The following is a 25,910-nucleotide window of genomic DNA, read 5'->3' as shown; positions in this document are numbered from 1 at the left end:
GGAATAATTAATTACAAAAGAAGCAAATGCACATATTTCAAGTGAAAAAGGGGAGTGAAGTCTGCTAATTTAAGTGACCTCTGCGAAAGAAGACGATGGGCTGGAAAAACAGGAATATTTTACGATGAAGATACACCCAAGGTGGGGTATGTTGACAACGGGGCTGAATGGGGGGGGACTTTTTTACTTTCCTTCTATGTGATTTACAAGAACCCCTCCTCATTAGAACCGTCGGTTGAACTGACCCAAGCAGGATGATTAAGGTCTGTGTGGAGATAAACTTTAACCAAAAGTATGCTTTATGGAGACCGAGAAGCAATAAGAGCTTTTGGGAATGGCGCAGCAATTAATTCGGAGTCACCATCTTGCCAAAGGATTTATAGCCGGGAAGAACGGATTTGTTTTCAGACTGCATTCCTAGTGAATCTCCTCAGAGGTTTTGAGAAAGGAGGCAGATTGGTGAAGATTAATGACGCTAAGACTGTTTTGATGTATGGAAGTGATCTTATATGGAAAACGTCTGGATATGGCTACTGGATAAAAAAATATATATCCACGCAGGATTACAAACTGTTCTAACCAGCTTGCGGAGATTATCAGAGGTCACAAAGAGAAAGGAAAAATATATGAAAATAACAACAAGAGATGTGGAAAAATAATAAGAAAGGACTGGATAGTACTATGAACATCATAAGGTTAGATTTGTGGACATTAAAACAGCAGTAAGAAGTAAGAAGTTGATTGAATCCCTTCGGAACTTGAAATATGGGTGCCCCCAACAAAAATTTAAAATTCGGCTGTGTAATTTAGAATTTATGTAATTTGGTTTGATTTGATGTGATTGGTCGGTTAATAAAAATTATTCTTAAAAAAAAAGAGAGAAGAGGCTTAGAGGTAACCCAAAGAATTTGCAGATACAAAAGGAAATTAAAGCCTTACAGATTCAATATTCACAGATTATAAATCAAAAAATATAATGGAAACTAAGGAGGATGAAACAAAGGAACTTTGAATCTGCAAATAAATGTTGGAAACTCTTAGCTTGGCAGTTAAAAAAGAGGCAAAAGCAAAGTACTATCACAAATATTGTAACAGAAGGAAAGTCTGTGAAGAACCCTGTGGACATAAGAAAATGTTTTCACAAGTATTACAAAGACTCTCCTCCCTGAAAGAGAGGGGAGTGGTTGTGGGCGGGAGCCCGAGCACCGCCCAGCAGGGGGGCATTTGCCCCCTGCCTCCAGCTCACCTGGCTGGTGCTCACGCCCCCTCCTGTGGCCATCCAACCAGGTGCCACAGAGGGGGCGTGTTCAGCAGCCTTTTGCTGCAGCACTAGCCTCTCCCTGGCCTCATTCCTCATCATCGTCCCGTGGCGAGTCCCGTGGTCCATTCGTACTCCTCCCTTTCCCAAACCTGCATATCTCGCCCCTTGGTATTGTACCCAAAAAGACCCATGGTGAGTTTAGATTAATCCACAACCTTTCTTACCCTAAGGGTCTCGCTCTCAGATGTCTCGCTTCAGGTTGCTTGCACCTGGAACTCATGGGCTTCAGGTCAGGGATATTGGGGCTTTTGCCTAGCGTGCTACCGACCACAGACGACATTCTGCAATACCTATTCCATCTTGATGTTTTGGGACGGGACCCCAAAACTTTAAAGATACGCATAGTCGCCATCAGCTTCTTTGCTAAAGCCATGTTTTCCTCTGTCCCGTGTAGTTACTTCCTGATCCGCAGAGCTATTGAGGTTTGGGGCAGGCTACAACCCCCCTAGAGCCGTAAGCCAATTTCTTACAGGCTGCTATCTCAGATACGCACAAAGCTTAGGTCAATCTGCTGGGCCAAGTTCGAGGCCCGCCTCTTTTCCGCAGCATATGCAATCGCCTTCATTGGTGCCTTGAGGGTTGGTGAAGTGGTAGCCGAGGTTAACGCAAGTGGGAGGAAGTGCAGTTGACCGAAGCTAGCATGACTGTGCGCATACGTCAATCCAAAACAGACCAGGCAGGTATGGGTCCCCTCGTAAAAACTTACAGCTTCAGTGCAGCGGGGCCCATGCCCGGTCAAAAGACACTAGATGGTACCTTTACCTCAGACTGCCCGGTCCTGGCCCACTCCTGGTTCACGAGGATGGGTCATCTTTGTTGAGACACCAATTCACAAGGGCACTCCGCAAAGTTATTGATGCCTGTGGTTTATCTTCCCAGGATTATGCGGCACACTCATTCAGGATTGTCACCGCCATAACAGCTGCACGCTTGGGCCTGCCAGCGGATAAGATTAAGGATATGGGCCGGTGGAATCCGACGCTTATAAAGGTTACATTCGTTAGAATGCGCCTTGCTCCTTTACCTCTACTTATCCGTAATTATTATTTTTTTCCCCTCTTTTCCTTTTTCTTCTCTTTTAACCTCGGATTGCCACCTGGAGTGCGAGTTTCCTGGTTTTCGTGATGAGGCATTGCTTATGCCTTTGCTGAGAGGGAGAGTTGCCACGTTTGGCCCTCCTGACACCCACCTGGAGTGCGTGTTTCCCGGTTTTCGTGACGAGGCATTGCTTATGCCATTGCTGAGAGGGAGAGTTGCCACGTTTGGCCCTCCTGACACCCACCTGGAGTGTGTGTTTCCTGGTTTTCGTCACGAGGCATTGCTTATGCCATTGCTGAGAGGGAGAGTTGCCACGTTTGGCCCTCCTGACACCCACCTGGAGTGCGTGTTTCCTGGTTTTCGTCACGAGGCATTGCTTATGCCATTGCTGAGAGGGAGAGTTGCCACGTTTGGCCCTCCTGACATACTTATCCTTCAATTAGGGGGAAATGACCTTGTTAACAGAAGAAGTGTGAACTTGTCGTGGCACATAAAGAGATTTGGATGAGGTGGCTGCCTTGTGTCCCGGAACAACGGTGTTCTGGTCCTCCTTCCTGAAGAGAATTGTGTGGCACGGTGTGCAGAACTGTATGGCCATTGAAAAATCCAGGAAACTCTTAAATCGTGCAATAGCCCGTTGGGTGCACTTTTTGTATGGCCGAGTCATTTATCATGACCGTATCCGGATCGGCAACCAAGCTTTATACCGGAATGACGGTGTCCACCTATCGAATCTGGGGAACAACATTTGGTTAGCTAGTGTCACCAAAGCATCTGGGATTGGTTACAGCTTTGAGGGTATTGGCGGCGAGCCTTTCGGCTCGGGTGGCGGTTAGGCATTGGAATAATGTGTTGTGGTGTGTTGAAGTGCTAGGTGTGGCCATCGCCTATGCCTTCAATGTTTAGGGGTATTCCGTTAAAGGAATCTGGCGGTCGTGTATTCTGTCCGATGCCTGCTTGGCGGGAGGCCATGGCACGACCCTCGGTGACAGCAGGAGGTGAGCCTATAGTTGGATCAGCATCAACAGGCTCCACCTACTGGTGAATAAACCCACTTGTTTCGATCCAATGCCTAAGCCAATACCTTTTCATTGCTGTAATCAATAAAGTTGTGGCCTTTTCTAGCCCATTAACCTTATATCATGTGTCCTTGTGTCTTCATTTCACTTCGCGGGGTCGGGTCCTCGAACCACAAAAACTCTCCTCCCTGAAAGAGAGGGGAGTGGTTGTGGGCGGGAGCCCGAGCACCGCCCAGCAGGGGGGCATTTGCCCCCTGCCTCCAGCTCACCTGGCTGGTGCTCACGCCCCCTCCTGTGGCCATCCAACCAGGTGCCACAGAGGGGGCGTGTTCAGCAGCCTTTTGCTGCAGTGCCAGCCTTTCCCTGGCCTCATTCCTCATCGTCGTCCCGTGGCGAGTCACCCACCCCCCACTCCCTTTTAGTTAGGGCCTAGGTCATTGGCCTTGCTATGGACCTTAGGTTGGTCGCCCTGGTTGTCCGGGGGGCCTGGTAGGAGTTTTTCCATTTTGCATTAGGCTTTTTGGTTTTTTCGCCTACCTCGTAGCAATCGTCACAACTTTTTGTGGTATTGGTGGGTAGGTTAGGCATTGGAATAATGTGTTGTGGTGTGTTGAAGTGCTAGGTGTGGCCATCGCCTATGCCTTCAATGTTTAGGGGTATTCCGTTAAAGGAATCTGGCGGTCGTGTATTCTGTCCGATGCCTGCTTGGCGGGAGGCCATGGCACGACCCTCGGTGACAGCAGGAGGTGAGCCTATAGTTGGATCAGCATCAACAGGCGCCACCTACTGGTGAATAAACCCACTTGTTTCGATCCAATGCCTAAGCCAATACCTTTTCATTGCTGTAATCAATAAAGTTGTGGCCTTTTCTAACCCATTAACCTTATATCACGTGTCCTTGTGTCTTCATTTCACTTCGCGGGGTCGGGTCCTCGAACCACAAACAACTGTATAAAAAGGAGAAAGAGGGCCAAGCTAAAATTGAGCAATTTATCAAAACCAATGGTTTGCAGAAGATTCCTGAAGATAAAAAGATCCTACTAAAGGGACTAATTACAAGCCAGGAAGTGGAATAAGCAATAAACTCAATGCAACTTGGCAAGGCCCCAGGACCAGATGGTCTATCAGCAAAATACTATAAGAAAGATTGGCTTATCCAACCATTGGTAGAAGTTTGCAATAAGATTATAGGAGGGGGAAGAGCACCTGAAACCTGGAAGGAAGCTTATATTACTCTGATTCCAAAACAAGATCAAGATAGATCCAATGTCAAGAATTACAGACCAATCTCCCTACTTAATGTGGATTATAAAATCTTTGTGAATATACTGGCTAACAGGCTAAAGAAGGTTCTGTCTGAATATATACATAAGGACCAGGCAGTTTTCTGCCTGGAAGACACATGAAAGACAATATTAGGAATGTTGTAGATATATTGGAAAAGTTGGAAGCAAGAAAGAACTGTAAAGCAATGTTAATGTTTATTGACGCAGAGAAGGCCTTCGACAATGTATCTTGGAGTTTTATGTTACATAATTTAGAAAGTATGGGGGTTGGTCAAGATTTTTTAAGTGAGATTAATGCGATCTATCATGAACAAAAAGCTAAAATTATTGTAAATAATGTGGTCTCGGAGGAAATTAGAATTGAGAAGGGAACCAGGCAAGGGTGCCCACTTTCCCCTCTGCTGTTTATTTCAGTCCTAGAGGTCTTGCTAAGTATGATTAGAAAAGATGAACAAATCAAAGGTATTACAGTAGGATCCAAACAATATAAATTAAAAGCCTTTGCTGATGATTTAGTACTGACATTACAGGATCCAGTCTCCAGTGCAGTAAAAGCACTGGAGTTGATACAGGAGTTCGGACAGGTAGCGGGATTTAAGTTAAATAAGACAAAACCAAAGTATTAGAGAAAAATCTGGATAATGATGAAAGAAAATTATTACAAGAAAAGAAGGGCTTAGATTTTGTGAAAAAAGTTAAGTATCTGGGAGTCAATTTGCCAGGGAAAATTTGAATTTCTATAAAGATAACTATGAGAAACTATGGAATGAAATTAAGAGAGATCTAGAGATCTAGAGGTCAGATTTAAAATTGTCACTAATGGGCCGGATTTTGGTGGTTAAGATGAATGTATTGCCAAAGATATTATTTCTGTTTCAAGCCCTCCCAATTATAGACAATGTGAAATGTTTTAAAGAATGGCAGAAAGCTTTATCTAGATTCATCTGGCAGGGGGGGAAACCCAGAATTAAATATAAATTACTAACAGACTCTAAAGAAAGAGGGGGGTTTTCCCTGCCAGATTTGAAGATCTATTTTGAAGCAGCTGCACTTTGCTGGATTAAGGAATGGATACAACTAGAAGACACCGATGATTTAGATCTGGAGGGATTTGACAATGTGTTTGGATGGCATGCATATTTATGGTATGATAAAGTAAAGGCCCATAATGCTTTTAAAAACCATGTAATTAGGAAATCTCTGATTAATGTGTGGATAAAATATAAAGATCTCTTAGAAAGGAAGACACCCAGATGGCTCTCACCAATGGAGGCGAAGGCCCAGAAAAAGTTAAATATGGAAACCAAGTGGTTGAGATATCCAGACCTGTTATTGGAAGACAAAGAAGGTTATAAATTAAAACAAAAAAAAATTCCTTCCAGTAGCACCTTAAAGACCAACTAAGTTAGCTCTTGGTATGAGCTTTCGTGTGCATGCACACTTCTTCAGATATCTGGTATCTTGGTATCTGAAGAAGTGTGCATGCACACGAAAGCTCATACCAAGAACTAACTTAGTTGGTCTTTAAGGTGCTACTGGAAGGAGTTTTTTTTGTTTTGACTATGGCAGACCAACACGGCTACCTATCTGTAGTTATAAATTAAAACCATTTGATCAAATCAAAGATAAGATAAATTGGTTACATTATCACCAGATCAATGAATTGTATAAACTAGATAAGAAAAATGGTTTTGCTTCAGAAAAAACAAAGTTGGAAACGGAGTTGTTGGACTCTAAAGTTAAAAATTTGTCTAAAATGTATAATTTACTGTTGGAATGGCATACAAAGGATAAACAAGTTAAATCAGTGATGATAGATTGGGCAAGAGATGTGGGACATAATTTTATGTTTGAAGACTGGGAAAGATTGTGGAAGAAAGGGGTCAAGTTCACTGCATGTACAGTGTTAAAGGAAAATATAATGAAAATGATGTACAGGTGAAACTCGGAAAATTAGAATATCATGGAAAAGTTCATTTATTTCAGTAATTCAACTTAAAGGTGAAACTAATATATGAGATATTCTTGACATGCAAAGCAAGATATGTCATGCAACCTGCGCCAACCTGGTGTTTTTGCCCGCAACTGCTATCAGCCAATATAGCAGATGGTCAGGAATAAGTTGAGTTGTAGTTCAAAACATCTGGAGGAAACCAGATTGAGGAGGGCTAGATTGGGGATATCTGAGGAGTGTTGTAAGCAGTTTTGCATGGATACTTAACCACAGTCCTGCTTGCAGATGGCTGCTTTTCTCCATTACATAATGTTTTTTTCCAGTCTCTAAGAGTAGGATCCACATAGAGCTGGGCTGGTAAAAGTCAGTACAAGATAGCATTGGACCCCAGCTTGTCAATTGCAGCCTAAATTCATTAAGAAATCCCTGGTAAGCAATATGCTTCCAAGCCATTTTGCCAGGTGATAATGTGGAAATTGATACCATGATTCTGAAGCAACAGAGACTTGTTGTTCAAAAGGCAGGTCTTTCTTCAAACACAGCAATTCTTTTTGTTTCTTGGCAGTTTCTGAATGGACTAGCTTGTCATAATCTTGCATATGTGTGGTTACCCTCTGAACTTCCCCTCCAGGACTTCATGCAGGGCATGATTCTGCAAGTGTGGAAAACTGCAGTGTGTGGCATTAGGGCTAACATGTCACAGTTTTCTTTATTGTTCTTTTTAAAGCAAATTCTAGCTTGAAAGTAGGTTGGCAATATCTGATGAAATCTCAGAAGTGAGAGGGATTTCTGACAAACACTTTCAGTGGTCATAGGCAAGGCTCCATATCTCTGCTTCTCAAGATTAGAACAATTAGCAGACTAACTTGTGCAAAGTAATAAACATTGCAAAATAACCTGCAGAAATAAATTATGGGGATTTGCTTAATTTTTCTATTAAACACAGGTTTCAGTGTTTTCAATGCAGTATCTGTGTTTTCCTTCTCTCAGAAATTTGCTTTTTAAACAGAGATTGCCCAAAGCACTGCTTATTGGTCAACCATTTTGGCTCCAGGATTTTCAATGCCCCCTTTTGAATTTCAGACTTATCAATGAATCTCTGAGGGACCAATTGCTTGTCACCATTCAGAAGACCTTCACCTATACCCGGACCCAGGCCCAGCATCTCTTCATAATCCTCATGGAATGCATGAAGAAGAAGGAACTGGTATGCAAGCACATTCTCTAGGCATGAAACACAGAAGCCCAATTTCATACCGGCTTGGTGCATAAATAAGGTTCAATCTCAGTTTGGAGATTGGGGGACCTGCAGTGGTATGCAGTCCATCTTTCTAACTTCCATGGCTCAAACCATAGTTTGTGTTAGATTTGCATTACCCAACCTCTGGCTTCTCTAAGGCTTGCCCGGAATATCTCAAAGCCATGAGCTGAAACCACGCTTAGGAGGGCAATTGCAAACTGCAATTTGGGGCAGTCCTGGTTAGCCTTATCCATAGTTAGTGACATGTTTACCTGAAGTTTTACCTTGGAAAGGAGAGGGAATTCATGCACAAAAGAGAGAATCTAAAATTAGGGTTGCTATGTTTGGAAGAGCAAAAAAGAGGACACACACACACACACGGCTCAGCTGGGGATGGGAGCCTGCTGCTTCCCAGCTGACCTGTGCAAAGAGGCCCCAATGCTCCTGCATGCAAATGGGGGGGAACACCAGGGCTGACTCAGCTGAGGATCAGGAGCCCCTTGAGCATGCACATGCCCAAACGTAAAAACAACAGCAACCCAGACATTTTTTGTAAATTGTAAAAATCGGCCTGGCCAGAGATGTTGGCCATGGAAAAGAGGACATGTCAAGGAAATCTTGGACATATGGCAACCCTACTAAAATGCACTTTCCCAATCCCCAGCACATGGTTTGGAGACTGGTTACGTTACATCTGTGTGAACTAAAACTGTGTTTCGGTGGATGTCAGTTAGAAACCATTCTGTCTTTTACATGTACATCTGTGTAACTGGAGACTTGGGCATGAAGAGTCCATAAGACCAGCCACAAACAGCTGATTAAAAGGCAATTTAAGTAAAATGTAAGAATAAATAAAATGGGAATTACATTAAAACCTAAAATTTGTAGGAATAGCTTCCATTGGCCTTACCTGTATAATGTCATTAACTCAATTAAGAAGTTTCATTGGACTTTAAGTTATGGATAAATTATTCACAGAGCATCAAAAATGCATCCATCACATTATATTACCTTAGGTCTGGCTGGAAGCATTTAAATATTGTTTTCAGAATCTGAATTCCAAATGTGCATTTTCTGAAACCAGAGGTGTTATTCTTTTTGTGTACATGCTGTTGCTGCTTAACAATTTGCCTCCAGCAGCATGCTAGGAGCTATGCAAAATGCAATGAAAGATGCAGTCCCTGTCCCAGGGCCTTGCATGAAGAAATCAAGGGCAGCATCAGTAAGAAGAGTGTTGAATTATTAGTGGTGGGGCAAAATCAAACCAAATGGCAATGCATGTGACAGGGAAGATAAGCCTGAGATGGTTTAGGGTCACCATTGCTTGATGAAGTAGATCTTGATGATGGACTTGACAGACTGCAAAGCTTTTCTAAACAGAGGGGGCTCCCTGGCACAGAAATGATAATGGTAGCCATAAAACCCCCCCAGCTATGTTCAGATTGCAAGTTCAGATTGCTAACATTGTTATTTTTTAGCATTTATTTAACCATATCAATGAGCTTAAAGGTAAAGGTAAAGGGGCCCCTGACCATTCTGTCCAGTCGTGGCCGACTCTGGGGTTGCGGCGCTCATCTTGCTTTATTGGCCGAGGGAGCTGGCGTACAGCTTCCGGGTCATGTGGCCAGCAGGACTAAGCCACTTCTGGTGAACCAGAGCAGCACACGGAAACGCTGTTTGCCTTCCCGCCAGAGTGGTACCTATTTATCTACTTGCATTTGACGTGCTTTCGAACTGCTAGGTTGGCAGGAATCAATGAGCTTAGTGGTGTACAAAACAGAGAAAGTAAATAAAACTGTATGAAATGTTTTATGGTCACTGGCATAACTAAGCAGGATCACAAAAGATAACAAATTCAACCTATTTTGTTTTAAAATTATGGCTTAGAGCCACATGACTATTTTAAAAAAGCTTTATCCCTGTAAGTAGATTGTGTGTTGCCAAGCCCTCAGCCCATGTACAGAAAGTTTTAGCATGTAATAATGTTTCACCCACTGATAATGATTGACAGTGCAAAATTATTTACATTAAACATATTTTACTCTATTTTAAGTATGTTTGGTTTTTGGCTTTACAGAAGCTGGAAGACAAAGCCACAGTTATAATTTTGGAGGCTGAAATGTATTAAAGGCTTCCAATTACATAACTTACCCAGAACTCCAACAACACTGAGTTGGTGAGAGTCAGTCTGAAAGACATGATAGAATCTGAGTCGCCAATGCCACTACAGTGGTACCTCGGGTTAAGTACTTAATTCGTTCCGGAGGTCCGTTCTTAACCTGAAACTGTTCTTAACCTGAACAGTTGGGCCTCCTGCTGCTGCCGCACCGCCGGAGCACAATTTCTGTTCTTATCCTGAAGCAAAGTTCTTAATCTGAAGCACTATTTCTGGGTTAGCGGAGTCTGTAACCTGAAGCGTATGTAACCTGAAGTCTATGTAACCCAAGGTACCACTGTATTAGCTTGTAAACCTCAGTAACCTTCCACAATATTGATGTCAAATTTATTTTTATCTTATCTGGGAAAGGTCTGATGAGGCCATTTCCATTCCAAAATTAATTCAGTCAGGGCTCATAAAATGACACATAAGAGCTAATGTTGTATCCACAGAAAACAAAACTGCTGCAGGTGAAACTGCAGACTGTGAATGACGTCTAATCCAAGGGTGTTGCTGTCAATGAAGATGTCTCTGTTACCATCAAGGAACTCTTGTTTGTCTGGGCAAAGCCACCACTGATTGACAAAATGACCCATAATGAGTTGTCATAAATGATAAAGCAGTGATATTGAGCAAATGTTACAGCTCAAATTAAAAATCATCACAAGTCACTCACTTGTCATTTAGGCAGCCTGACCGTGGCTTGGCCTTCGGTCGTGTGGGTTGGCCTTTTCTTTCTAACTGTGCTGCTGGCTTCAGTGAATGTAAGAGCACCATTCTGTTAAATTACTTATGGTCATACAAGGACAGGAATTTAGATGGCAGATGCATGCCTACTAGCATTCAGAGAAAGACTGTTGAGTCCCAGGAGCACACATCCATATTAAGGAAGCATGGGAAAGCATTTAATTAGTCTCTAGCTAAAGGGAAACAAGAAAATCCCATCTCTTTTTGGCATGCATGAGAGAAGAAGCTCCTTCCCCGTCCCTTTTGCATGTTAGATTTTATTTACTCATTGCCAAGAACAGAGAGTTGTGGTTGTGTTCCTATTAGCATCCCATAATTGTATAGCATGCTGCAGTCTTTTTGCAAAAGCCCATTCTTTTTTTCTTGTTTCTTTTTGAAATAAAAAAAATATTTTCCAAAATAATAAAACTTTTAACCACAATAACTGGATACTAGTGTAGTTTAAAAATACCATAAAAACAATGCAAAATAATCATAACCATAACTGGCTTATTTTAATAATATTCAAGCAACTGAATAGGGCAGTTGACATAAAAAGGTCTTCAAGAGTCCCCTGCAAGTGAATATCGAGGGCACCTCCTGAATATCAACTGAAAAGTCTTCCACAGCACGGGACTGTGACCCTCAATTCCCAACATCTGTTGAAGCCAGTCAGGCTTCTGAAACACAAGGGACAACTAGAAGTGGTTTGGAATGAGAAATAGTTCACAGGTCTGTTTATCTGGGTGCCATTTACCCACACAACTTGATTCCCATCCATGGGAATTCTCCTCTTTCCTCTTCCCCTGGGGAAGGAGAATAATAGGAATAATAGGGAATAGCAGAAGCCGCACAGGAAGATGCTTTCTGCACATCCCCTGCTGCTGCTGCTGCTGCAGCTGCTGCAGCACCACTGCTGAGATCAGATCCACAGCTCCCCCCCCCCCACTCCCAAGCTGCCTTTCCCTTTAAAAGAAACAAACATGGTAGATTGAATGCCAGGCTTGTTAAAGAGGGCTTCAAAATGCTGTAGTGTGGAAGTTATGAAATCAGCCCTCCCCGACGGACAGTTTTCTTCTGACTTTAGGCTGGTTAGTTTTCTCTCTGTGGCTGTTTTTCGGTTCCCTCTCTCAGACCAAATCCAGTGCTCAATTTCATGCAGACATCTTGTCTTTCTTTTTTTGTTCATAAGTGAAGCATAACATGAAAAATTCAAGTCAGTTTGGAAGCTGGCTATTCTAGGTGAATCTGGGTTTTTATAAATATGTGGCACTGATGCACCATAATAAGCTTGAGATGCCACAACCCAGCTCTGGTGGTTGGGTTTACAAGCCCAAGGACCATGCAGGAGTAAATGGGTTGTGCTTCTGGTCTCCAGAGTGCAAAGAAGGCCTGTAGGAAGGGCAGGGAACAGGGTCTCCTAGGTATTGGTCACTTGTGCATGATTTAATATCCAGAAATAAGGAGTTTAACCAAAGGGGACTCAAATAAGCAAAATAACACCAGATAAGTATCCCAATTTTTTTCAGAACAGACAATGCATCTCTTGTCAATTTTTTCAATAATGGATGGATGTTCATAGGAAGTGTTGTAAATTTGTATCAGACATAGAGAAATTATGCCTGGGAACTATTTGAATTTGCCAGCATTAGAAAGCCGCCTATTTGTAACTATTCTCTGGTTCTTTTCGTATCTACACTTGCTGCTGAAATGAAACATTGCAAGCAGCCCTTAGATTCCCCCATGACCTTCACAACAGCTCTATCAACAAAGCTTATCTTGTTCAGATGTTTCTGCTGGATCAGTACACCAGATCTTATCATATGCAAAGTAACTGTTTGAGGATGCTTGATAACCTTAATTCCTATGGAAAGAATATTCTTGTCAAGTAAGATACCATGCATAAATTCAATGACAGTCCATTGCTGTAAGGAGAAAAGGGGGCTGGGCTGGGATATACTGCCTTATTTTTCCTTTAATATACTGTATTGTTGAGTTATTGTCCCCCTTTAGCATGCTGACATGCTGGAACCTCCCAAATATTTAATCATTTATTTAGATTTCAACATTAAAAGAAGCCAGTACTGTGACTGAATTTTGTCAGTTGAAGATAACACTTCAAAAAGTTTAATGCTACATTTTTATGAATAGAAAAATAAGAGGATTATGGTATTTGTGAAGAACCTATAATTAGGCAACAAAGAAAGAACTGCTATTTTAAGCAAGCGGTTTTTCCGATTGCTTAAATAACAGGCATATAACCTACACAAATAGATTGTTATCATGTTTTGGTAGCTTATCATGCTTCCAGTATTCAGGGCTAACTTGGATATTTTCCAATGTCAATCTTCAAGTTTATAAAGAGCTGCTTAATATTGGCTGCATTCAGACATCATGCTAAACCACAGCTGGAGATGGCTAGGGCCAGTCCTTAGGAAGTCTTTCACATGATGCTGTCAAGAGCCACTCACAACCTCCCCCCTCCCAACGTGGCCACAACTGTGCAACACTTTTTTCTGCATACATTTCATAGATCTATAACCTGAATTCTATGGATTTTATATAGCTATGGACTGGGGCATGCATGTTGGGTAGATTGAGGTGGTGGGCAGCCACTGCAAATGGGAGTCAAATTTGCTCCCATTCCAAAGATGCACCATTGCCCCCCCCCCAGCTGAGACACGCCCCCCCGGGCAGAAATGGTAGCACAGGTGCACCAGGCTAGTCAGGACCCCTTCAGAGTCCTTGGGGGGCTCAGGCAGTACCCAGCCTGGCTGACCATTGGTCCTGGGGCAACCCAGTCAGATGGGTGGGGTGTTGTTGTTGTTGTTGTTACAGGACATCCCTATCTTCATCAGATAAATGTTGGGGGCATGCTCTTTCTTTGCTAATGGAAGTGGGGAACTTTGGAAGCAACTTAGAAGGGGATATTTTAAAGGTCCAACAGCCTGTATTTCCACACTTTACTTTGCTGCATATTTTGTGATTTTAAATCTCTCACCAAATACAGTGGTACCTCTGGTTAAGTACTGGTACTTAATTCATTCCGGAGGTCTGTTCTTAACCTGAAACTGTTCTTAACCTGAAGCATCGCTTTTACTAATGGGGCCTCCTGCTGCTGCCGCACCGCCGGAGCACGATTTCTGTTCTCATCCTGAAGCAAAGTTCTTAACCTGAGGTAATATTTCTGGGTTAGCGGAGTCTGTAACCTGAAGTGTATGTAATCTGAAGCGTCTGTAACCCAAGGTACCACTGTAGTACTTTCCCCAAACCTATCAAATCATCTTACCATCACTGCATAAGTACCAAGGGCGCACAGGACAATTCTATACCTCCTTGCTGCTTTCAGATTGCCAATAACATACAAATTTGCCAGATTTTGCATAGCAGCTCAAGATGCAACGGATGTGCCACACTCTTTCACGCTCTTTCACTCTTGTCTGATGTTCCTAACCCTTCTTTTAGGCTTACTTGGATTCTTATTGACATATATATATATATATATATATGCAGGTTTTGGTGTCCTCGGGTGTCTTCCCGTGTAAAAGTTGGGGTGTCTAGGCGACGTTTCGACGAGGTCTCACTCGTCATCTTCAGGTTGGTGCTTTCGGCTTCTTGTTACTGGAACAGAGCGGGATCTCAATGTTTGAGTTCCTATAAATACTGTAGAGGGGGTGTGGTGTCTAGCCTCCAATGTTCTGGGCAGAGAGGAAGTTCCCAGGCTAGTGTGCCTTTTCTTCTTTTGTTCCTTAATTACTTGAGAGATACCTTGAGTGATTTCTTGAGTGATATCCTGAGTACCACTTAGGTGGGTAAGTGGTAATGGTCACACCTAATGACCCACCTAAGTGGTACTCAGGATATCACTCAAGAAATCACTCAAGGTATCTCTCAAGTAATTAAGGAACAAAAGAAGAAAAGGCACACTAGCCTGGGAACTTCCTCTCTGCCCAGAACATTGGAGGCTAGACACCACACCCCCTCTACAGTATTTATAGGAACTCAAACATTGAGATCCCGCTCTGTTCCAGTAACAAGAAGCCGAAAGCACCAACCTGAAGATGACGAGTGAGACCTCGTCGAAACGTCGCCTAGACACCCCAACTTTTACACGGGAAGACACCCGAGGACACCAAAACCTGCATTCCTGTACCCGTGAAAATCTACGAAAGCAAATATATATATATATATATATATATATATTCTGTTTTAACTCTTTTTATTGAGTTTTTTTGTTTTTTTAGATTTTTAATGATTTTAAATTATTGTACCCCTCCCTCCTTATCAGGGCTGGATTTGGGCTTGATGAGGCCCTCAGCTCCTGAAGGTAATGGGGCCCTTTATATGTCCAGCTGCCCTTTGTCAACAAATTATCACTGTTTTATGTGTTGAATATATGCTATATATGCCCATTACTTACATCATAGGAGTCTACACAACACAAAACACTGTTGCTGTGTGTAGGTTTTATTTTATTTGTTTTTTATCTTATGATTTTGAAATGTACATCCAGTTTTTTTCCTTTAAATTTTTGGGGGCCCCAAGAGAGTGGGTCCCTAAGCTAGAGCTTGTCTAGCTTATACGTAAATCCAGCACTGCTCCTTATGCTGGTCTACGGCTGTAATATAGTGTTGGTTTTGATTGATTGATTGATTGATTGATTGGATGAAGGCATCAAGGAAATTCTCCTTTTATTTTACCATATTTATTCTGTTCCCTTTCACCAAACCAACAAGAGTCTCTAGAGTGTGAAGGGCCAGACCCCCCCCCTCCCGGGGAGCATTTTTGGTGACTCACAACCAGTGATTTTTCCAGGGGGGGGGGGTTACACAGGGGGACGCATACCCCAAAACATTTTGTGAATCTAAGTTTGGTCTCATTGAGGGCAGTATTTCAGTGTGAGTAGGAAAATGAGAGTACCCCTCAACATTTTTTTAAGAAAGAAAGCACTGCTCACAACTCTGTTAATACAGTGTGTCCACATCCAGCCCCCCAGCCTAGACGCTGGGGGGGGGGATTCAAAGGCTCAGTGGATACTCAGTCTCTCTTTCGGCTGAGGGAACAGATCCATGTCGGGCCTTGCCTGCCTCCTTCCCTCTGGGCAGAGAGGGCTCCGTTTTGTTTTTTGAATTTTTAAATTTGTTTTTTATTTTTTATCTATGTCGTTTTAAATTGTAATTGATATTAATGCTGTATTCTTAGTTTTAGATTTTATGATTTATGTGGAAATTGTTTTCCATTAGGTTGTGTAGCTTTCGTTGTACTTTATTTATTGTTTATGACTTCTGTTATCTTGGTAATTATGTAAATCTTGTCATGTCATAAGCCGCCTTGAGCATTGTTTTCACTATGGAAAGGCGGCATACAAACAACAACAACAACGATGATGATGATGATGATGATGATGATGATGTATACTCTCCTAATCCCTACCATGGGAGAGGGACTCTTCCATAGGGCAAATACTTACCATCTCATTTAAAAGTTTCCTTTAAATTATTATTTAAATGACCATATAGATAAGCTATATCTGAATATAATTGGTTTATATATCTGTATTCACTTTTCACAGCATCTTTCCCAGGAAAATGTCACAGAACTAGAACAATTCTAGAGTTTATAAAACATGAGACAAACATCTTTTTTTTTTTTTTTTTTTGAATGCTTCTTAAAATATGTGCTGGCAGCAATTACAGGAATGTTTTTTTCTCCTAGAGTACATGTTGCAATGGGTATTCTCTAGAGAGTTAGTAATCAGTAATGGTTTTACCTAGAATTTAGGTTACATTTAAGAGGTAACAATTCAATGTTTTATTCAAAGTGCTGCTCAGATCCCTTTTTGCTATTAACCTACTTAAGTCTGTTTTTGTTGTGCAGAGCAAACCTGAAGGCAGCTTGATCTTGTTATGTTTTCAGTTTCTTTTGACAACAACAGCTTTCTTCTGAATTTAAAATATTCAGTGAGGTGACATTTATTAGCCTTGTCCTGCTCCCCAACTCAAAGCGAAGACATATCCCTATTTTCTGATGCCACTGATTTCCACTGAGCTCACCCACAATGGGCTGCAGTCGCGGAGGAGCCCCAGCGGCCAGCATGGCTAGTGGAAGAGGAGGGACGTCTGCCCCTGCCCTCTGCTGAAGCCCAAAGTCTGCCCAGCACAGCCATGCCAGACCGCAACCCCCTCTCCCTTCCAGCAGCCATCAGGCAGTCCTTACACGGCTGAAATGTGGCTCTGAGCCTCTCACTTCCCCCTCCTGGCTGGTAGGTTTGGAGGTGCGGGGGGAGCAGAGCTACCAGCGCTGGCGGAGTAGCTCTGTGGGGCATAGCACCCAGGACAGTGAGGTCATAGGAGGGAGAAAGTGGGGTGGCAGTGGGAGTCAGGGTGGCACACAGTGGGAAGGGAAGCAGTCGTGGCAAGGAATATCAGAAATAGGTGCAGGGCCCCCTCAATGCTGACAAATCTGCTATACTTACTGCATTTTTCCTCTGAGCAGTTTATTCTTCAGCATTTGGTTTGTCTGTGTGCCTGTGCGTTCTCTCTCTCTCCTGCCAAGGGAAATTTACACTAAAATATTCAGGCATACCCAGCTGAATTATAAATGCTGAGCAATACTGGAATAGAAGCTGCTCTTCTAGTAAGAGGACCATAATGTATTAATAACCCTGACTATAAACAGAAGCAGTTCACTGTCCGCAAGCAGCATCTATTGTTAATGTTAAAGCAACTTGCATTTATGAGACACCTGCAAAATCTCAACTAGTTTAAATAAAGATGAACAATTATAATTCTGGACCAAACATTTGTTCACCCTGAATTCCTATTGCCCATCTGAAGCAGAGCTCTAAAAGGACATCATAGGATATGCCAAGATCACTCAAACATAACCTGCAGTGCTTTAGGATTTCATCTTCTACAGGGAGGACTGATACCTGATTTCCATTGTTTCTGCAGCTTATCTTGCATCTCTGGATTTCTGTTTTCTTGATAGCAGACTCCCATCAATCTTTGACAGAAAGAATAAATTTGCTTCCTTACCTCCTGAGACTGATAGAATAAAATGAGTTTTAGTGTAGTCTTATGCTTACTCCAGATACATTATCACTCCTTGTGCTTTCAAGAAGATGGCAGGATGTAATTCATCTTTTCCTCCTTTATAAGGAAACTGTTCTACAAAATGTTGGAATATGCATGTTAAAACAAAATCAGAAAAAGCAACAGCTATGTTGGGAGCAGAGCATCTAGACAGCTTGGGCAGAGCATCTAGACAAAAGGAAAGATCTGGAACATTTTGTTTCATAGGGTTCTCTTAGGGCATTGCTAAGGAACACAGATTCTAGCAGAAGTTGTAACCATCCATTGTGAAGATGGAATATTTATTTACTTCACTTAGATGTATAGCGGGACACGGGTGGTGCTGTGGTCTAAACCACAAAGCCTAGGACTTGCCGATCAGAAGGTTGGCTGTTCAAATCCTCGTGATGGGGTGAGCTCCTGTTGCTCGATCCCTGCTCCTGCCAACCTAGCAGTTCGAAAGCACGTCAAAGTGCAAGTAGATAAATGGGTACCGCTCCGGCGGGAAGGTAAACAGCGTTTCCATGCACTGCTCTGGTTCGCCAGAAGCGGCCACATGACCCAGAAGCTGTATGCCAGCTCCCTCGGCCAATAAAGCGAGATGAGCACCGCAACCCAAGAGTTGGTCACGACTGGACCTAATGGTCAGGGGTCCCTTTACCTTTACCTTTAGATGTATAGCACTTGTCTTGTTACTAAAGCTTGGAATGGGAAACAGCTCTCTCATACCTGATTTATTCTTCAAAGCTCCATTACTTTGGTGCTAAGTCTATGGCATCTCCTAGGAGCCAAAAATGACAGTGTGTCACTAGGAGAATTTTCACTGTGACCACAGTGCACAGGCAGGTGGAATCCTTCCTTCCTCATCCACAATCCCAGTGGAAATCTCCTCTCTCTCCACACACACACACACACACACACACACACACACACACACTCCACACGAGTGTTAACCTTAAATAAATTATCCCCTTTGCGTCACTGGGAGTTTCCCCCCTAAGATTAATAGCAGAGTGGGTGGGGGCAGCCAAGTGTTACATAACACCAGACTCGTCTGACAGACGTTTACTGCTCAGCTGCAGATAACTGATTTATTGGACTATCTCCTCCTACTGAAGAAATGTTCAGTTGTGTGGACTGAATGATGATTTGCTTCCTTTCATTGCATATAAGCTGAAGCAAATGGCCCAAGTTTAGTGAATATTGACATTTTTGCATGTGAATATTGCCACCCTCAGATAAGTTATATTTCATACATACACTGGTGAATTCTTGCATAATTCATTTCTGCATATCCAAAAAGTGGGGAAATCTGTATCTGTTTTGCAGGTGTATGTAGCATTCATTTAGGACTCTCAAAATACACATGTCAAGGTCAACCGTTGCTGCCTTCTTGCATTTTGCTATCTATTGTTCATTTTTGAATCATTTTTATTATCTTAAACGTTTGTTTATGTCCCCTTTCTTCATCTATACCCTTAATCTCCCCCTTTAAAAAAAAAAACTCAGAAAGGTTTGTGACCTTGCTTTAATTTTTAGTAGAGCAATAGTCTGTTCTTCAAGAACAGTGTAACTTGTTTGCAGAAGGAATTTGTCATTTTAAGTGTGCATAATGTGATAGTCAGCCCTGACTTATGTATATCCAGAAGACTGGGAAGAGCAAACCTCTTCCTTCCATTTGCTATATTCCTTGTCACCCTCGTCATCATTTTTCCAAACACCAAAAAGGCAGGAATGGGGTTGTTTGGTTGGGCAGGGGAGGAGACAGTTTTGCTTGTGTGTCTGCTAAATGATTTGTAACAGTTCAGCTGGTGTGCTCCTCCTGCTGGTTGCATAGGATACAATAGTCTTGTTGCTGTGACAACTGATGCCCTTAACTGGCTTAATCCCAGGGAGCTGAGTAGTGGAAGGTAGTTGCTACAGGGCTGGATGCCGGCATGTCATCTCTACCTTCTACTCCTTTTTCTGCTGGACAATTATCCTGTGCTTGGAGGGTTTGTCAGCCTGATGCAAAGCACATTTAAAGCACGTGGCTTCCCCTGTAAACTGTACTCTGCCTCTCACAGAGCTTATAGCTCCCAGGATTTCAGGGGGAGGCAACGTGTTTTAAATGCACCATGTGTCAAGCAATAGTCAAGATGTTTGCCGTATCTTCATTTGCAGTGCTATTTTTCTAGAAAAAGAGGTTCCAGAACTCACCATGAACTCACTCATACTCTTAGAATGGTAATGGTACCCACCAGAGAGGGACTGGAACTGAGTTCCAGCGAGTTCCGGCTGGAAAAAAGGCCCTGCTTATTTGTTCTGCAATGAAAGAAGAAAATACATCTGATTAAAAAAAATACCTGGCCTGCTAATGCCATGAAATTATTAAAGCAGACTCATTCTTCAGATTATATACAGTGGTACGTCGGGTTAAGAATTTAATTCATTCTGGAGGTCTGTTCTTAAACTGAAACTGTTCTTAACCTGAAGCACCACTTTAGCTAATGGGGCCTCCTGCTGCCGCACCGCCGGAGCACGATTTCTGTTCTCATCCTGAAGCAAAGTTCTTAACCTGAAGCACTATTTCTGGGTTAGCGGAGTCTGTAACCTGAAGCGTATGTAACCTGAAGCGTATGTAGCCCGAGTTACCACTGTATATGTGTGTGTCTGTGTGTGTGTGTATTCATACGTCACGATTTCCAAATCTTTCCTTTATTGGGATAACGGCTGTCGAGAGCCCTCCACAATGTGAATGTGTTCTTCTTGGGAGATGTAGCGTCTGGGGAAGTGAGAACAAAGAATAAGAGGCCTGGCCTCGGCAAAAGGTTTTGGTTCCTTGCACGCACACACACTGGATTTAAAGGGGAGGGGGCAATTACCCCAAACTGGGTAGAGAGATCTGTCCTCCACTGACCCCTCCCACAGATATTAGGGGCTTCCCTCATCCCACTGCAGCCCCCAGCCCTTGATATTTCATAGTATGGCAGTATAGAAATACTTTTGTAAAAAAAATATGTATATTTTTATGCATAAATAAATAAATAATATTTTTAAAACAGACAATTCTTAAGATGCTGAATTTAGTAGTTATAAAAGCATCAGAGTATCGTGGCACCTTCAAGATGAACACATTGAATGCACATTGTATTCAAGTTTTAAAATAAATGATTTATCATTGTTTTTGCTAAATGGTGCTAAACAGTGTCACCACATATGAATGAAGGAACAGTGGTAGTGAATTATCTCACCACTGCCAAAAACTCATGTAAGTGAAGTTCACATTTCTACAGCAGTTAGGTCAGCCATTAGTAGCTTTCCCAACTTCTTGCTCTCAACAACTGCCAAAGTAGAACGAATCATGAGTTTTTCACACTACTATATAATAGGTTCCATATAGAATTTTCCTTTCTGTTTTGAAGCTTCAAGACTTTTCTATTTCTGTTAAATATTTATTACTGCTGTGTAATGTCTCCATTTCTTGGTGAATTATTGGACCTTGGAATTACGATTTGCATTAATGCTAGGCAGTGAACACAATACCTATAAGGCACATTCAAAGCACATTCTTTCCCTCAAAGAATTCTGGGCACTGTAGTTTGCCCCTTACATAGTTATAATTCCCAGCAACCCTTAACAAACAACAGTGTCCAGAATTCTTTGAAGGGGAAAAATTTGCTCTGAATGTATAACCTGTAGGCAGCCAGTTGGGTTTGCCCACAGTATCTCTGTATTTCAGATTCTTCAGGGCTGAATATAGACAGACAGACAGACAGACAGACCTGGTGGTATTGTGTTCATTTAAGTGCCACATTTAAAATATTAAAAATGTCTAATGAAAAACAATCTATTCTTGCATTCCAGATTACAGTGTTTCGCATGGGATCAGAAGGACACCAAGATATTGACCTGGCCATCTTGACAGCTTTGCTAAAAGGTAAATACAGTGGTACCTCGGGTTAAGAACTTAATTCGTTCTGGAGGTCTGTTCTTAATCTGAAACTGTTCTTAACCTGAAGCACCACTTTAGCTAATGGAGCTTCCTGCTGCCACTGCACGATTTCTGTTCTCACCTCGAAACAAAGTTCTTAATCTGAGGTACTATTTTAAAACCATGGAGAGACCTGCTCTGAACAAAGACCTTGGATTCTTATCTCATTATACATGACAAAGCCATTTTTCACCTTCTCACCCCTTGCTTTTTCCTGTAAGACCTATTGCAGTCGTTAAGAGTCGTCAACAGGCTCATCACAGCTATCTGCCAATCACCCATTCCCACTACCCTTCTGAGTAATACCCCTCCCCACCTTCTCACTATATAGAAGGGTCTGGTAACTTCTGTTTCAGTGTATCTGAAGAAGTGTGCATGCACACGAAAGCTCATACCAAGAACTAACTTAGGTGGTCTCTAAGGTGCTACTGGAAGGAATTTTTTTTGTTTTGACTATGGCAGACCAACACGGCTACCTATCTGTAACTGGTACTATTTTTGGGTTAGCAGAGTCTGTAACCTGAAGTGTATGTAACCTGAGGTACCACTGTAGTGTTTTCTGCACAGAAAGTCCTTGACAAATTTACACACATTTCATCAGTCCTGCATTGTATGATGCCTAAGTAGCAAACTTTTAGTATCCCAAGGTATGGTCTGAAGGTGTAAAAGGTTGCTAAAACGAAGCAGGTTTGGGACTGGTCAGTGTCTGGATGGGTGCCTGCCTGAGAACCAAGTGGGCAATGCCTTCCATGTACACTTGGTTCCATTATGGGGGAAAGATAGGATATGGGTAAAAGGTAAAAGACCCCTGGATATTTAAGTTCAGTCAAAGGCAACTATGGGTTGTGGCACTTATCTCGCTTTCAGGCCAAGGGAGCTGCCGTTTGTCCACAGACAGCTTTCTGGGTCATGTGGCCAGCATGGCTAAACTGCTTCTGGCGCAATGGAAGCCAGAGTGCACGGAAACGCCATTTACCTTTCTGCCACAGCAGTACCTATTTATCTACTTGCACTGGTGTGCTTTCAAACTGCTAGGTTTGATATTGATATTGTAATATTGTGAGAGCCAGTGTGGTGTTGTGGTTAAGAGCGGTAATCTCGTAATCTGGGGAACCGGGTTCGCGTCTCGGCTCCTCCACCTGCAGCTGCTGGGTGACCTTGGGCCAGTCACACTTCTCTGAAGTCTCTCAGCCCCACTCACCTTACAGAGTGTTTGTTGAGGGGGAGGAAGGGAAAGGAGAATGTCAGCCGCTTTGAGACTCCTGAAGGGGAGTGATAAAGCGGGATATCAAATCCAAACTCTTCTTCTACTCTACTTCTACTTCTAGGTTGGCAGGAGCTAGGACAGAGCAAAGGGTGCTCACGCTGTCACGGGGATTCAAACTTCTAATCAGCAAGACCAAGAGCCTCAGTGGTTTAGACCACAGCTCCAATCACAACAAATATTTTTAACCTCGAAAAGCAGAGACAGATCAGATCAGATTAATTTTCATTATGTTAACATCACGAGAGCGTATGATTGATATTATTGTGAATCAGGAAGTTCTGTTATGCAAAGCATCTCTCCTGGTGGATAACAATGTGGCCAATATGCAGCCAAATATTATATGGCTCCAAAGCAAACACAAAGGCAGTACCAGATTCAAAGTCACATAAAGCCAGAGCTAGCTGTTCAAAAGATCCAGAATGTGAGTCAGACCCACTGACAGACTGATGCTGTCAATCTGGTACTTCCAGAATGCTTGCTTCTGAACCATTGTATAATATTTACTCAAACTGCATTTTAGTGATGTTATTACTGCAAAACAGATGCTCTGTTGGGCAAGAGGTAGTAAGTGAAACTCTGTAGTCCCTTCTGCAGTTTCAAGGGACCCATCAGTATGTGGGAAACAGCACTCACAGCATAGGGGAGCAACTACTTATCTAGCTGCATGGGATGGTGGTCTTAGTTCCCCAAAACAGAAACAGAATCAACAAGAGAGTTTGTGCACCTTTTGGTTGTCTTTTATTACAATAGGTAATAATTATTTATTTGACATGACAGATTCAAGCAATGTGATATGCAATATCTTTCACTCTACACATATACAGACTACTCTGTTGTTTCTGTTTCTGGGTGTATTTTTAAGCCAAAGGCTGTGAGTTTGGAGGAGAGGAGAGAGTGAGTGAGTTGCTGAGTCATTATTTGCTGACCATTTTTCAACAAAAAAAATCACTCTCCCAAGCTATTTTTTCACCTAGTAGACAATTCCCCCAGGTTTTATTTGTTGGGGGGGACGGACCCAATTCTACTATTTTATTTTTATTTCATAAACTTTATACACTGCTTGATTGAAAAAACAAACAAACCTCAGAGTGCTTTACAAAAAACTAGTCTTTAGCTAAAAATGACCAGAAGGGCCTTTTTCTCTCTCTTCATCCATTCTCTTCATGAACTCACAGCCCACTAAGAAACTTTTTGTTAATAATAATAATCCTATTATTATTCAATGTGTGTTTTGAGACCCAGTGGTCCTCCATTTATAGCTCTCTTGTCATGTTAGGGTCTGGGAGGGTCCTCATCCCTGCTGAGTTATAAGAAGGGCTACCATCCTAGTAGAGGGGTGTTATTACTTTATTATTATTCCCCCAGTCTTTTTCCCCAGCATGATTTGCAAGGCTGCCCAAATCCTTACAGCATCTGTCCTGTTAATATCCGGAGAGCAGCACGCTGGGTGATGCCTGTCTTTTTCCGTTGCTGCAGTTTAATCCGCTGTTGTGCTCACTGGAGCATATTGCTAAGCTTACCTGCGCCGTATGCATCCTCTGCATTCCTCCTCGCTTGTAATTGTGCCATGAATGATGCTCAAAGGCTTCCATCCTGCAGCTGCTGAGCACATTTGCTCCCATCCTCTTTGTGCAAGGGGCAAGGAGTGTCAACCATGAAATGGTTGTATGATTGCTTTTGAATCTAAAGTGCAAGACATTAGCATAGCATAGTATGTGGAACTGAGAGGTGGGCATTTTTACATTCTGTAAAACCAGAACAGCACAGCACAGCAAAGCAGCCTGTCCCTCTTCCCACCCCCCACATCATGGCACAGAAGCCAGAGCAAGGGGAGGTCGATCTGGAAGATCCTAACTAGTAAAATAGGCTGATGGCTCAGGTGGAAATGAATGTGGAGGAGTCTTGAGTATTAGCTCCCCTTCTTTACAAGTGGATACTGTGCATAGTGTTGTATTGTTGAGTCTTTGATAAAAAGGCAGAAAGCATTTGCCAAAGAATCAGGATTGCAATTATGCTTCTTACCTTATATCCTAAACAAAACTACTTTGGACCCTACACAGCTAGACAGAACTACTTTTTATTCCTTGCTTTTTCAGGAGAGGGATTTCCCCGCCATTGCATGCCTTCAATCAAATTGGATATGCTATTTAAAAAACAAACAAAAATGAATACTGTGGAATAAACCAGAGATTAGATTAAAATGCATCCATAGTGCCTGATGCTTCATAGAAACACGCAGCAGAAGCAGAAGCAGCCAAGATTGTGATTTGCTCTCTTGTAACAGTAGTGTGATGTAAATCCACCCCAGAGGCACAGGGTAGAAAAAAGCAGCTTTCTAGCACAGATAGACAAATGAAGGGGGTATCCTAGCAACAACACAGAAACCATGTGATGTTTTTAGAGCATTTTTTTGCCTTGATAAGGTTTCGTTCCTCTTGAAATCTAAAGGGAATGTAAAACAGAGAATCAAAGAGCGTCCTGCCCAACAGCATTTCCAGATGATTGACTATTTTAAATATGAAGAGGGGGGGAATGTAGAGCTCATATCTGTGAAATTCTGTTATATCTGCTCTAATCATCAAATCATAAATTTGAGTAATACATAGGAGATCTGTGCCCTAGTAGCACTTGTGAAATTTCTTGACCACCTCTTTAACAGTTCCTTCTTGGTTCAACAAACAGTTTCTGATTGAAACCTGCTGATGGCACTTTTATTTTACATAATATTTAGTTATTTGTGTTTTGTTTCTTTTGAATATATTTTATATTGCATATAAAATATGCAGTATAAAAGAACCAAGATGGTGTGTACCACAAATCAAAACAATAAAAATGATAGCATCACAGAAAGACTG

General features: G+C 42.2%; 1 protein-coding gene across 12 annotated transcripts in view; it reads left to right on the top strand.

The window, feature by feature from the left end:
• Positions 1-25,910, top strand: part of TRPM3 (transient receptor potential cation channel subfamily M member 3) — a 418,053-nt gene that overhangs the window by 320,102 nt on the left and 72,041 nt on the right. For all 12 annotated transcript variants that reach the window (XM_083701876.1, XM_083701865.1, XM_083701870.1 and 9 more), the window contains exons 8-9: positions 7,702-7,825; positions 21,662-21,734. In XM_083701876.1, the coding sequence (XP_083558002.1) occupies positions 7,702-7,825; positions 21,662-21,734 (197 nt within the window). The remainder of the gene's footprint in view (positions 1-7,701; positions 7,826-21,661; positions 21,735-25,910) is intronic.

The sequence above is a fragment of the Podarcis gaigeae genome, assembly GCF_964106915.1.
Source record: "Podarcis gaigeae genome assembly, chromosome: 11".
In the NCBI taxonomy this organism is placed as follows: Eukaryota; Metazoa; Chordata; class Lepidosauria; order Squamata; family Lacertidae; genus Podarcis; species Podarcis gaigeae.
This window is presented reverse-complemented; position numbering and strand designations above follow the sequence as displayed.